We start from the raw sequence: 15,498 nt of genomic DNA on the forward strand, positions 1-15,498 counted from the left end.
AATGGGATGCAAGAGTCAAAGGAGCAGGAAATGCAGTTTGGGGACTGGGGTTATGTGCTACTTACGTAAGCTGGAGTTTGGGATTCTGGAAAGCTAGGCAAGGTCGGGTCACTGCACTCTCTTAGATGGATTCAGCTGCCTCCGCTTTCTCCCTGGATTCCTAGGGGTGCCTGGATCTGGATGGATTGATCTGCCTGGATGGATGTCTGGATCTCGTTTTTTGAATTTGAATCCTGTGTGTTTCTCTGTCTACCCATTATATAGCCAAAATGACATCATCTCATTTACAATCTGGAGGTGTGCGAGGTGAGAACTCTGGAATTACTCCTATCCTGGGATAGGACAGCCTGCTAGTGCCCTCTCCACCCCCTGGGCCGATTGGTTCAGGGGAAATGGCATAATTTGTCTGTTTGCATTTATGACCTTTCTTTGTCTCTCAAGTCTACTTTTTAACAAAAAAGGAGTTCTAGATCAAAACTTCTACTAGCCACCGTCATAAGAAGTAGATATGTGGATTCAATAGGTCACATGGAATTGGACAATCCGATCACAGGCTCTGTGTGCGGTCGCATCGCCCTTTGGCATACGTTTGCCCTTTTTATGAAATGCATAATATTTAAAATTCTGCCAATGACTACACATATTACTAATAACATGTTGCATATTTCCACCTTGTTTCATATCTGTCCCATTTATAATTCAACCCGAAATGCATCTTTCATGGCCATTTCAGTTCACCATGTACTAGAAACATGTACCTGGTCTCTTTACCTTCACCTAAAAATCACACGGAAAACTAGCATAATACAAAATTACTACTTATTCAGGGTACTGGTAAAAAGGTCTTAAAATACAGAAGTCCTTTAATATCAATGGGGAGGATTTGTCATATGTGGGTGGTGCTGCAGACCCCCACAGCAACTGTCGCCACCTGGCTTGGCTTACAACAAAGGACTTTTATAATGCCCTTTGAAGTTTGAAAGTTCTTCCTTCTTTTTTTTTTTTTTTTTTTTTTTTATTGAAACATTTACTCAGTTTAATAATAATAAAAAACTGGGTTTTATCAAAAGTAAAAAGTAAAACGAAAATGTCTTCTCACTTTCCTTCCCTTTCCAAGGAAAAAAAGGAAAAAAGTCTTCGCGCAGCGTTACCACGCTCTTCATGTACGTTGCGATTTTACGTGGATAACAGAGAAAATGACAGAAAAGTCTATCCTTTATTGTGTTTGCGATGAGGTGTTATGAGTGTTTATTTCTTTCATCGCTAGCTCTATTTGCTTCGCCATTGCCACTGCCCAATTCGTTTTTTCTCCTGAGATTAGTCTATCCCACCACTCGTCGGGCTCCAAGATCCAGGCGTTGTCTAGCAGAGGGCGAAGGTAAGCTATTCTGTTTTCTCTGGTCGTTGGACAGTTAATCACGAGGTGCTTGACTGATTCAATCGTGTCCGGGTTTTTGCAGAAACGGCAGGACTTTGTGGTCTTAGGATCACGGATGGCCATGATCTCCCCTCCCGCGTAGGGAGTAAGTTCAATCTTGCTTTCAGTAGAAGGTTTCTCAGTTTTTTATCTGGGAATTTTCGACAGTATTTTAACGGCATTTTTAATTTGTTGAAGGTCTGAGGTAGGGTGGCTAAAAGTTTGTTTTTCGTTGCCTTTTCCACTGTGGTGATCCAATCCCACTCTTCCATTTTGCGGTTGACCCGATCCGGATTTTCCTTCAGGTCCTGTTCAGAGCAGGCTATTTGGGCTAGGTCATTTTCTCTTTTCTCTGCCCAGTTGGATAAGGCAGAGCATTTTCCTGTTTCCTTTTCTTTCCTCAGAATTTCGTATAATCGCAGGGAGTCAGACATGATGATTTTTCTGAATAGCCTCATTGCGCTTTGATCCACCATGGAGGTTAGAGAAACTAGGCCCAATTCGCGCCTAATTGCCGGCATGGAGGTCGACTTGGGTAGACCTAGGACTGTTTTCCATACGTAACCCTCCAGTTTGGGCCATAGCTTGTGTGGTAAACACAGCGATGACTCAGCACCATATAGTATTGATGGAACCACCTTTGTTTTATAGAAGGTTATGGCTGGGATGAGTGAGAATTTGCCGTATTTTCTGTCCACTGCTCTTATTTGGGCGGTCAGCCGCTTAGTTTTCTCCCATAGTTGAAGTTGCCAGGCCCTGTCCACCCCAGAACTATCCATCAATACCCCTAGGTATTTGATGGTTTTTACGGTTTCGATTTCAGTATTCTCCAGAAACCATGTCTGCTGTTTTGTTCTTTTTTTGCTTTTTTCGAAGACCAAGATCTTGGTTTTTGACTCGTTGATCTCCAGGTTATTTTCTCTCATATATTTTGCCAGATTAGTCAGTTTGCGCTGGAGACCAACTGGAGTTTGGTCGATTAGTATGACATCATCGGCGTACAACAGACGAGGGATCTCCGTATTTCCTATTTTAGGGGGAAATGTTCTAATTTTGCTTTCTGACTGGCCATAATCTCCCAAAAATGCATTGAACAGGGCGGGGGCCAGAGGACAGCCCTGTTTGACGCCTCTGTAAACTTCAATCTCTTCAGATAATGTACCCTGTTGATTCAGTTTGACCTTGATTTTTGTCTTCTCATGGAGGGCTTTTATTGGTTCCAACACCTCTGCCGGACATTTCCAGTGGTGTAGTTTAGACCATAACTTGTTACGATCGATCTTATCAAAGGCTTTCGATAGATCCACGAAAGCCAAAAAAATCCTGGGCGCCCCATCCTTAACCTTGGCTTTCAGGATGTTGAGGATTAGGATGTTTATTGATGTGCTCCCGTTTTTTTGGAAACCTGTTTGCAGGAAATCCCTCGACGGACTGTTTTGTTCATGATTTAAAGTGGGTCAATAGCAGCGTTGCAAAGATCTTGCCTATAATGTCCAGGAGAGCGATGGGTCTATAACTTACTGGCTCATTTCGGGCTCCCTTTTTGTAAATGGGGACGATGATCGCAGTTCGCCATGTTTCGGGGATCATCTTTTTTCTGCCACACTCCTGAAAGATTTTACTAAGCAATTCAGACCATTTTTCTGGGTATCGCTTGAGGTCCATATTAGTAAGGTCATCTGGACCCGGGGCTCTTGATGTTTTTAGTTTGGAAATTGATGCTTCTATTTCACTGGGGTTGGATACATCGATCCAGGATGAACTTGACCGCTTTATCTCCGTGAACACTTCGCCGTCTGGTCTGTTGAATTCTCTGGTCAGATAAGTAATCCAGCTGGATTCGGCCACCGCGTTTAACTGCGCTGAGCCTTGAGTGTTTGTCATATCTTTTATAAGGCCCCAAAATTCACTGGATTTTTTTTACTGTAATTTGGACATCATAAGCTCCGCATCTAATTGAAGTTGGGAAGCTCTCTGCTGTTTTAGCCAGTTTTTGTACTCTTTCTTCAGAGTGGGTGCTGGAGGAAATTACACCTCTCGGTCACACACAGGCCATAATGGCTTCCTTTATTTATTGGTTATTTATTGGCTATTTGAAAGGCGCCTAGACAACAAATGGCATTTCAATGCCCCCGTTCCCCGGACTAAATGCCCCCTGAAATAAAATCTCACTACAATATTGGGGGGGGCAACAAACAAGACAAATTTAGGAATAAATGTTTTGTTTTATCATTCTAAAATCAATTCAAAGATGGCCCAAGCTTTATGCAGTCACCACAATATTACACAATGACAGGCAGCTGGTCTACAAAAAAGAAGAAACTATGAGCGTAAATCTCACCATTTCTCGCATGCATGCATTCATTTAAATAATGAAATCTCTATTTGTTTAATTCTGAATAGCAATAGGTATTCTAGTCTCAATTCTGCATCGCGTGTAGGCTACTGGATCAAAACTCTCTTGACTTCAAAGCCTTTATAAATTACACACAAGTTAGCCAAGAAATTATTGAAATAACTTTCCCCATTAAAACCAAAGTGTTGGGATTATAGAACTGTTGCATCCATCACATTTCCCATGGAAATATGGTGCTGTGAGTTGCATGTATTTGTGCAATTTCAAAGTAGGTTTACAATGCTGCAGGTTTGTAACACATGTGTAACACATATTAGCAAACTACCATAGCATATCCTCTTTCTATGAATGATTATTTGTCAAAACCTGCTCTGTTATGTTTTCTACACACAGTTATGCAGTAAAAAGCACAGTGCATTTGTTCAATGCAGTATTAAGCTAATCTATTTGGAATGAATGCCCCAAGTGGCAACCACTGCAATAATGTTCCCGCCTCCCAGGGACTGATCAGGGCCATAATACTAGGAGACTTAAGCTAATTAAATCTGGGGGATTCTTATACTCACTTTGAGTAATGCATTAAGCTGCGGCGCTAGCAGAAACAAGCATGTGCTCACAGAGACGTTCCAGCCAGCTGGCCTCTCCCTGGTTTCTTCCCTCCTTTTTCAGAAAAGCAAAATCTTCCTATGATGAAGTTGGTTCTAACTCCCTCATTGACAATGAAATAACATTCATCTCCCATTCAATAGGAACAGGTGGTGTTTTTCCCCGCAGCTTTTAATTGAAGTTTGAAATTGAAATGGCAAACCTAGGCACTAAGAGGCTGCAACAGTCTGGTTCAGGAAAGTATAAAAACCTTTTAAATGTATTAGCCAGAGTGCTTCGTCCTAATCCTCAGATTACTATTTACTCCATTAACTGTGAAAGTATGTCCCCCTAAACACACTTGTGAGTGGAATAAACATAAAAAGTTACATCCAATGAGGAACAAAAGGCACATATATTGGAAGATCTTACAGGAAAAATCTAAAAGAGGATAAATTACCTCAAGTCGTTTCCCATCTTCATCATATATGGATATTGTTACCTCCACATTTTTGGCGGTTGTTTTGCTGCCTCTGTCAAAGTCTCCCTGCACTAAGGTGACATAGATATCATTGCGAACATCACCTATGAAAAAATTATGAATTTGTAAGAAATGTCAACATACATTTGAGACTGACATTTTGAAAAACTCAAGAAATGCATAGTAGAGATTATTAAATTAAAACATTTTGAATAACCTCGACTTACCAGCCAAACTTAATAAAAACTAGCCAAGGCAAATGACATGCATACTTGGAGGAACATCACATTTGGCATGCATTGCTGACAAGTTACCACACTGCAAGTGTAAAAAATCAGGCCATCCTAGACAACATCATGCTGAATGTTGACAAAGGTGCAGGAGTCCCCTTGATCTTTTGAATTGCTCTGCAGTAGTCGACAATGTCTTCTCACATGACTGGAACAAGTAGGACATCTCGGCAGTACCTAGTTTGGTGTAGCGAGTGTGTATTGCAATGGTCCTAATCTATTGCACTTCAGCTGTGTAACGCATAGTCTCACCCACTGACCTATGGGATCCCTTGGGGAATGGCACAGTCACATTTTCTTACATTTGGATTTGTCCTGTGGTCCAGGTTGATCATATTTATGAACTAAATATGGGGACAAAGCACAGATTCAGTTCCGTCTGGAAGAATAGAAATCAGTCACCACCACAGTGGCCGAACTCCTAGAAGAAAGGGCAGACTAGTGTTTGGACAGCAAAAATTGCCATCTTCGGGCTACTGACCCTACAAAGATTAATTTAGATATGGAAGTTATTTTATTCCAGAAGTGAACAATAACATTCTATGCAAGGAGACTATCCAAAGGGGAAGAAGACCTTTTAAAGGTTTGCTAACCTACGAGTGCATTCCACGTGACACTTAGTGACTATTATCTAAACGTTTTTCATAAAAAGGGCTAAAGTTGGTGCGGTTAACTGACGTGCAATGTGCATTTGAAAGCCATTTTGTAGGCACTGACTGTTTACTTTGTGAAAGAAAAGGTCAAGTAAATACCTTTAGAAATTTAGAAAGCTGTGCCAATTTGACAAGAAAAATTAATCTTCAGAAACTGCAAATGATAATCGCATAAATCAAAACATGCTGCATGCCTGCATAAAACTAAGCAAACAACTGCAACCTTTATTATCAATATAACCAACCCAAAGCAGACTATATAGACATCTGAAGTTGCCCCAGTGTAACATAGGAATAGGATATCCTCACCCCCGCCCCACACCACACCGTTCTTGCATTCCGGCACTTGCCAGGCCACACGTATACATGAAAAGCAAAACTAGTATCACTAGAACGGAAAGAAAGGCACAGCACGGGATGCATCAGCCATACCTGACACCGGGCACAGTTAGATCTCTGGCGCTCTGGAGCGTGTGTTGCATGCACCACCTTACAAAGTAAAGCCCACAAACAAATAAATCCACCTGCTGCACACAACATCATTTTAACTTTGTCCAGTATCAACTGTGACTAGTCCAGACTTGCTATCTTCTCAGTCTGGTATCTATAGTTGCTTAATAGTGAAATAAGTATATAATAGGAGTACAAGAATGTAAAAAAAACACAGACACAGAAGGGGATGGTGATGAGGGACCATATAGCTCTGCTTCCCCCTCACTACATAAAGTAGGTAGTAGTGGAAAAGCAGACAAGTGATCGGTCTTTGTCTTTCTTTTTGCCAATAATACTTAACATTTGATGATCTACATGCCATAACCTAGGCAAAAGCCAAACTGCAATTCCCAAAAGGCAAACCGATGTTGACCAAACAGCCAGGGGTGCTAGGAGGTGTCATTAAGCTATACTTGGAGGTTTGTTAAATCGCAGCCCCACCCACCCCTCATTTGTAGATCCATCAGCCTATCCAATGTTAAGTGATGCTGCAAAGGCCGTGGCCCTGAGGTGCACAAAACCCTGCAAACCTGCTACCCGTAGATCTAAATGTCTAGTTATTGATGTCAAGTTCACCCTTGTGCACTGGAGAGGAAAACGGTGGCACCAGTGGGAAATCATCATATAATTTGCGTATAACACCTTATTTCAGCCTGCGGTTGTTTCACTGCATGGCACCAGGGCAGAAGCATCACATGAATGCCCACTCCTTCATATATAACGAATAAAATCACAACATCAAACCGTAGCAGTATATATGCATTCCATATAACCAGACGAAAGCCTTTGAAAAACGATTAGCAACACGAAATACGCTTTTTAAAAATCTGCTAATAACGATCGACACACGTACGTGAAATAAAATGCAAATAAAGCACACTGTATCTTCATTTAGTGCTCCTGGTGATGCATTTTCTCACACCCTTTAGTGCACAGTGAATGCCAGGTGGCCCTGATTCCCACAGAGCTCCTTCCCATGGATATCGAGGAGATGAAGGAGAAAGCCATGCCGTGTATCTGTGTAACATGCTCATCGTCTAGCTGGTCTTGAATCAATGAGCAGAAGAGCACTGTTACTCCAGTGATCATCATATCCGATCATGCAATCACAGCAGCGGCCCTCCCAGGTGGATGCGGCCGGCCTTCACTGCACGTACCTGGCATTATGATCTCGGGAAATCCCATTTTCCGGGCCACTGCAGTGGATCGGTCCACTAGATGTGGAAACTCTTTCCGAATCTGGTGAATATCCCCGGGCAGAAGCTTCATTGCTACCCACAAGCCTGGAAAAAAAGAACATCTCTGGTTAAAATAAAACACGTGCTGGCAAGACAAAGTAGGAGGTCCAGCACTATCCTTGGGTCAACCTGGACTATCTCAGAATGGGGACTGGTGTGGTTGGGGCTTGGGAGGCTGGCAAACCTGTATTAAATGGGGCACTTTAAGTCTATAATTTTGGCTGGATGCATTATCGGGTGTGTACAGTTCACTGCTGAAAACCGAACGAACCAGCGGGTGAGGCATCAGTGCACATTCATAGGCAAAGACTGGCTGTGCAGAATGGTCTGCAATGTCAAGCAGTCTCATTACAGGACGAACTGTTTTGCATGGTAGGTTGTGGAATGAGAGTGCACTCTAGATCATTTACAGGCAGAATCCCACCTACAGGCACTGAGGCAGTGACAACCAGCAAACCCTATTCCAACACCATACCGGGGTGCTCCTCTTGCATTTATAATGTACAGAGCCACAAACCACTTGCTGGGAACATAACATGAAACATGTTCCTTACGCCCAATTATGCCAGTTTCTTGCCACAATGCTACATACAAAACAATACAAGTTACATTGCCTAAGTACTTTGCGGCCCCATTATGGCAGCAGTTTACTTGTCGGGTAAGAAAGAGTAGAGAGTGCCATTTCCTTGAAGAGAATGGGCAATTTAAAAATGTTGCGATGGTAATCTGCCATCCATACAGCACACATTGGCAAAAGCGCTTTACGCAGAACATTATTATTATTATTATATATAAGCACCGAAATTGGTGCTTATATACCAACCTCGGAAGCATTACGCGCTAAATTGGACTGGGCGGGACTTGAACCAGAAACTTGCAGATTGAACTGTGATCTCAACAGCAAGCACTTAACCTGCTGAGCTACTGTACTGGCTAAGAGGGTCAGCAAATAGATTGGTTAGATCTGAAAAAAAGGATAAGAAGGCTCCTTCTACTGCCAGTAGAGAGGGTTGTAGTAACTTGCACTGGGCGTGTGTGGAAGAGTATAGGGAGGGCCCCAGCATAGATTCGCACTGCCCAGAGGGTCTGCAAATGCAAAGTGTTTAGAGGTTACTGGCTCCTTCATCATAACCCGCTTTCGCTTTCTAAGTCTATTTGTCTTCGTGCAGTTTTTGTTTTTCAATCTTATCAACATTAATGCAGTAGGGGTGAGGTTTAGGCCATTGCACACATCTGGCTTCTATTGTTAGTATCGGTCAGACATTTATTTAAAACTAAAGGGCAGATTCCCGTGCCACAAAAGGACTGAAGGAACTGGTGTATGTTTAAACACGTTCGCAAATTGTATTAAATTCAAAGTCTAGTTACTTGCTTTCTAATTGTGAGGTCTCGGTCCCTTGATTATTTTGGTCTCTCACCTGCCTTCTGGTTCGAGGACTACAATATTCCAGTGAGGCCTCTTCCACTTTACTTTCCACTCCCTCTCGTCTGCTAGATTCCATCTTCAGTAATAACTCTTCTTCTCGGTGTATACGTCTAGGTGTGATGGTCTCATCCAACATAGTTCAGCCTTTCTGCCACTAGTTTCGTCAGGTTTGAATGGGCTCACAGATTCTTTCCCTGTTTCCGAGTGTGCATTAAATCGGATTGTGGCAAATATACTTGAGTTTGCTTTCTTGTTGTAAGGTCTCTCCATGATTTTGTGTCTGCTGTCCAACCTGTGTTGATCTAACTTATCCAAAGATACAGGACATTAGTAAGTCTCGGGAGGATAGCTCAGGGGCAACGTGCTTGCCATGGAAGCAAGACAAAGCGGAGCAACAATGGTTCGATCCCCAGACCGCTTAGAAACCTCCGGGTATTAAGCGAGTTATAAATAAGCAATTATAATAAGACTTCCTATTAACCTGTTGATCATTGCTATCAGTTTTACATTGTTCTTGGATTAAGACTGCGTTTTCAACATACATCTACATTTTGATTCACTTTTTACACAGCTTTATCGTACCAAGACAGACATTTCAAATTTGTAATAAGGCTATACATGAAGTAGCACTAACCTCTAAGAAAAATAATTTTCTGGAGCAAAAAAGCTTGCATTTGGGCTAGTTTTCCTACCCACAATGCCTTGCTGCTCACATTTCAGGTGTGTACATATAGAGAAATATATATTGGACTTCTTTGCCCAGCAATCAATCACGTTTCTTCTTAAAATGTATTTAGAAACCGTGTCACAGGATGCATCACGCCTCCCCCTTCACACTTCGTGGTACTCAGGTTCTTGGTGGCTTGGAGTTTCTACTTCCACCAGCACAGCAATGGTCTCAGACTTCCTCAGTTTTTTTTACTCTGGTCTCTCTTCACTTGTTTTTTTTAAAATTATTATTTGGATAGCGCACAAAGCCATCCGGCATCTCGGCGCTTAATTTAGGCATATGGTTACAATAAGTGCATTACAGTAATTACAGAGCAGGTGTACAGACGGCCTGGGTAATGCGAGAGAGTACATACATGGAAAGCTTTACATGATGAGTAACGAATTATAGCATGTGCATTTAAGGTCATACCGAATGCAGACACAAAGAAAAATATACTGGGGCAAGCTTGCCTCTAGTTACAGGGAACTACAACCGGTACATGCTAGGTCATAATAGGTGCAGAAAATGTACTTAGGATGGATCAACCTCACGCTGCAGGGAGCTACAATCTGTACATGGTAAGTCATAGTCGGTTCAGATAGGATATTTATTTATTTTTTATTTATTTGCATTCATCAAGCGCGCTTGCAGCCCATGAGGCATCGAGGCGCTGTTACAGATGATAAGCAGACTTGAGTTACAGGCGGGTGCCCAATGGGCTCATGGTTACACAGTAACGAACAAATATGCAGGGAATTGCTCAGACCAATTCGTGATAGATATTCTGTTTAGACAAAGTCTAGTTTTGATAGCCTTGCGGAAGGCTAGGTGTGATGCAATCAGTCTTAGGTGAGGTGGGAGTATGTTCCAGTGCGTGGCTGCTTGGGTGGGGAAGCTGGAACCTCCAGCGCGCACCTTTCGTGAGTTAGGTGTGACAATCGTGTTGGCATAGCATGATCTTAGGGGTCTGGTGGTCGTGTCCCTGATGATTCTGTTGGTCAGGTAGGGCGGGGCGAACTCGTGGAGGCATTTATGGGTGAGGGCATGCTTTTTAAAGAAAATTCTCTCTTTGACAGGGAGCCAGTGGGCTTGCCTTCTGATTTCAGCGATGTGGTCTCTTCTGGCGGTACGTGGGGCTGCCCTGAGCGCATTGTTTTGAGCTAGCTGCAATTTGGCCACGTTTTTGCTGGAGGTCCCAGCGAGGAGTGCATTGCAATAGTCTAGCCTTGACCCGATAATTGCCCTGGCAATGGTGAGGCAATTGTGGCGGGCCAGGAAGGGCCTAGCAGCGTTGAGGATTTTAGAGTAATAGGCTGAAGAGGTGGCGATTGCGTTGACCTGTCTGTCCATGTAAAGGTCGGAGTCGAGGTAGACTCTGAGGGTCTTAACATGGTTTGAGACATTGATAGGAATGTTATCGATGGTGAAGGAGGAGTACTGGTCTCCAAGGTTGCCCAATGTGAAAGGTGATCCTATGAGGAGTTGTTCAGTTTTTTCACTATTGAGGCAAAGCCAGTTCTCTGCCATCCAGGATTGGATGGTGGAGTAGATAGTGGTGAGGGTGTTAGTGTCTGCTAGGTAGTCGCCCGAGAGTGGGATGAGTACCTGTGTGTCATCCGCGTAATTGGTGTAGGATATGCCAATGGAATCCAAGATGCTGAACAGGGGCCTTGTGAAAAGGTTGTAAAGTGTAGGTGCTATACAGGACCCCTGGGGAACACCGCAGGTGAGGAGGCTCGGGGTGGCGGATGCAGACTCCAAAAAGACTTTCATGGCCCTTTCTTGGAGGAAGGAGGTGATCCATTGACAGGCTTTCGGGGAGAAGTTGGCTTGGGTGGCTAGATGGTGGCACAAGGTGTAGTGGTCCACGAGATCAAAGGGCACGGATAGATCAAGGAGCAGTAGGAGAGCAGGTTTGCCTGCATCTCTAAGATCGTCCATTTGATTCTTAAGGTCTAGGAGGGCCGTTTCGGTGCCGTGCCGTGGGCGGAATCCAGATTGCCGCAGGCCTAAGAGCCGGTTATCCTCTAAGAACTTCTGGACTTGCAGGTAAACTGCTTTGTCCAAAATTTTGAACAGGAAGGGTACAGTGGTAATAGGTCTGTAATTACCAGAGACTGTGGGGTCAAGCAAGGGTTTTTTTAAGGAGTGGGCACACCCAAGCTTCCTTGCGTCCAGACGGGACATGACCTGACTTGAAGGTGGAGTTGATAAAAGCTGTAAGGAAGGGGGCTAGGGTAGGTGCTGAGTCTTTGATGAGGCTAGCTGGGCAGGCGTCGCCCTTGCAATTGGAGGGTTTGATGGAGTTGAGCAGGGTGATGACCTCTCGCTCAGTGATATCTTTGAATTCAAATAAAGGGGAGGCGCTGGTCTTGATGGGTGGCTCAGCGCGCAAGTTGGCTATGATGTTGTAGAGAGCTTTTTGGTGGCCGCGGATTTTGGTTTGGAGGGTGTTGAGCTTGTCTAGCATGGCCGACTGAATGCTATTACACCACTTGTCATCTTTGATGATTGATGGGGGGGCAGATGGTTTTTCCAGTTCCCTAAAGATGGTGAATAGTTCCTTGGACCCTGACTTGGCTTATGCGATCCTGGTGTTAAAGGAGACAGCCTTGGCTAAGGTAATGTTAGTCTTGTAGGATTTGGAGATGGTTTTGAACTTCTGTTTCGTGGCCTCAGTGGGGCTGGCTTTCCAGGCGGAGAGGGCAGTCCTTTTTTGCGCGCGTTGTTCAAGAAGTTCTTTGGAGAACCATGAGTTGGCATGTTTGGCTTTTTTTGCGTTTTTTAGGGTAAATGGAGCAATGGCTGATGTGATGATATCCTTAAAGGTGTCAGCTAAGGGTTCGGGGTTGTTAGAGGAGGGGGCCTGGAGGGCAGGGTTGAGGAGGTAGGGTGCTAGATTCTCAACTGTGAGAAGGCGAGAGCTCCTAGCGTAGGTTGCTGGGCACGGTGGGGGGGGCCAAGGCCACTTTCTTGGTTCCGAGGGTGAATTGGATGTAGTGGTGGTCCGACCAAGGGATGGGGGTATTGGCAGTGATGAGAAGGGAGCAGTTGTGATGACTGATCCAGTCAAGGGTGTGCCCTTTTATATGATATGCTAAGGAGAGCTTGCCTCTTGTTGCGGGGAACTGCGTCCAGGGCCTAGGTCATAGTAGTAGTAAAGTATAGGACAGCTCACTTCTTGCTGCAAAGAGCTGCAACCGGTACAAAGTACGTCATGGTTGATTCAGATAAAATATGCTAGGAAGAGCTTGCCTCGTGTTGCGGGGAACTACGTCCAGAGCATAATAGGTCATAATAGCTGTTAGGTATAGTATGTACTTGACACAGCTCACTCTTTGTTGCAAGGAGCTGCAACCGGTACAAGATACGTCATAGTTGATTCAGATAAAAAATGCTAAGGAGAGCTCACCTCATGTTGCGGGGAACTACGTCCAGAGCATAATAGGTTAAAATAGGTGCAGAGTAAGAGCTAGGGAGCACTCTCCAATTGTTGTGGGCAGCAGACACAAAGCATAAACAGATGTGGCTTAATCAGCACATAGAAGTAGAAAGAGATGGTGAACTAGTCTGTTGTGGCCGAGTACATAGGAGAACTTAAGCATGGATTGCAAAATGATAAGGTACAGCGGATGTTATGGATAGTTGTGACTAAGATCTAAAATACAGATATGAAGTAACACGGGTGATGGTATATAGCTTAAATCTAAACAGCAGGACGAGAAGAGGCTGCGATAAACATACGTATACATACTGTAAGAAAGTGAAATGCTGGTATTTGAGGTATTAACATTACATCTGGAAATTACTGTTGTGACATGAGAATAGCTGTGGGTGCTACAGTTAAAAAGCAGTGATGTTAAAGCATATACGAAGAGGCTGCTATGGTGCACAGATAAACCTATTATACAAGATTCCTACAAACATAGACAATGTGACAGTCGAAGCTTAGACAATTGTAATAGTAGAGGCTGTTGGCTTAAGTTGGCTTTAAGTACCATGGTAGAAGGATTGTTAACTCGCTATGGGAATAGATTGTGAAAGGCAGAGAACAAAATACAAATTACATCCTTAGCATATTGTAAACATTAGGTGAAACACGGAAAGGCGTGGAAAATAATGGAGAAAAATAAAGGTCAACTGCAAAGAACCATACATATGACAAAGACAGCGGAATGAGATCCATGTCGGTACAGCTCGTAACGCTGGTCAACATACTTCGAATTGTCAATGAGTGTTTCAACATTGATCCAAATGGGATTGAGGCGGGCAATCTTAAAGGAACTGTAAAACAGGCAGAATGTAGAGGGCATGTGGGGAAGAATGTGAGAGCTGAAAGGAAAAATCTCTCAAAGTGGGGTGTAAGTGATTTCAATCCAGCACTTCACCCAAGTCAATGTCTAGCGTGGAATGCACAACTGAAACCCTTATTTAATTATTTGTGCCTATAAGGTCTTTTATTGTGAACAATGTACCACTTATATCACACTCCTCTCTTTGAACCCCCCGTCACACTGAACCAGGAATCAGGCTAGTTTGCAAAGTTAAAATATTTATTTAGGTATTCACAATATAATCAAAAATGTTTAATGGGTATACAATAATCACCAATAGGGCGAGGTCACACTAAGCAATCTCTTTAATCACACAGAGTAATAATGAGCAAAAATAATGCAGCACAGCAATAATACTTTTGTGGGTTTGTTCAAATCAATAGCAATGTAGTTACTCTTTCCCCTGCACACCCCTTAACCCCCTAATATGCAATGTAGAGATCTAGGAGGAGAGAGAACAGGTTTCAGGAATGCAGAATTCAAGCAAATATATCAATCCCAATTTCCCCCCCCAGCAAACACAAGAGAGAAACAGGAATGATTGGCAAAACTGTCAAAATGGTTTTAAAGTTGGATGAGAATGTAAGAGGTAAAACACTAAATATGGGCTAAATCACTGAAATTGTTGAAATTCTAATGGGAGCTGCTTTATCTGGTTGTAGACAAACACTAGCAATGATTTGAGAGCAAAAAGCAATGAGAAAATTGAAGACGTTATGGACGTTTTCATGGAGGTCGTTTTTTCAGATAGAGGTAAATTGTAAAACAAGGATGCGCTTTTAAAAAGACAAACAGGATTTCTTTACACTAGGGATGGACTATGAAGAAGCAAACTACACGACAGCACAGCCACCAGCCCAGGACATCTCTGGATCAGGTTTTTGCCTGCCGGGACGCCCGCCTTCTTCAGAAAAATATATATCAGCGCCAAGATTGGTTTAACACTACTAGTACAGAAGGAGATAATAGGGATGAGATAGAGAGTTCAGGCAGTTCAACAATGATTCCAACAATGCAGTTCTGGATATAAGAGAGGATGGGTTTGGATAGGGATGATTACGGACAGTACATAAACTAGTGACAGTCCTATACTAAGGATACTCACTATATAGTTTTGGACAGAACCGTCAGGGATTCAGGTCAGTCAAGATTTCTGGACAGGAATTCTGCTGGGTGCACCGGACTGGGCAGCAAGGCACTCTGGTCTGCAATCAGCAAGGCGCTCTGGTCAACGCATGGTAGGACTGGACTGGATCTGCAATGGCTCTGGTTCACAGCTATCTGGCCACAGCACGGCTACTAGGCTGTTCTTTGGTTCCCCTTAGAGGTCTGGGTAAATTCTGGTTTCTGGAATTTTAAGCCCAAGCTGAGAATGGCTCAGCTTTAGAATGGGCCTTTCTGCTTGCCAAGTTTCTGGAGTATGGAGTCTGGAATATGGAATATGAATAGTTCTCTTGCAAAGTGCTCCGCCAGAAATCAGTTGGTGGGTGAATGTGTGTGTCAAAGTCCTCAGC

The 15,498-nt window shown here is 43.4% G+C and overlaps 1 protein-coding gene across 2 annotated transcripts in view; it reads right to left on the reverse strand.

The window, feature by feature from the left end:
• Nucleotides 1-15,498, reverse strand: part of DOCK1 (dedicator of cytokinesis 1) — a 2,312,292-nt gene that overhangs the window by 1,973,832 nt on the left and 322,962 nt on the right. For both annotated transcript variants that reach the window (XM_069611483.1, XM_069611484.1), the window contains exons 13-14: nucleotides 7,432-7,557; nucleotides 4,819-4,943 (exon numbers count right to left, since the gene is read on the reverse strand). In XM_069611483.1, coding sequence (XP_069467584.1) covers nucleotides 4,819-4,943; nucleotides 7,432-7,557 — 251 coding nt within the window. The remainder of the gene's footprint in view (nucleotides 1-4,818; nucleotides 4,944-7,431; nucleotides 7,558-15,498) is intronic.

Source organism: Ambystoma mexicanum, chromosome 8 (genome assembly GCF_040938575.1).
Source record: "Ambystoma mexicanum isolate Mex_15411 chromosome 8, UKY_AmexF1_1, whole genome shotgun sequence".
In the NCBI taxonomy this organism is placed as follows: domain Eukaryota; kingdom Metazoa; phylum Chordata; class Amphibia; order Caudata; family Ambystomatidae; genus Ambystoma; species Ambystoma mexicanum.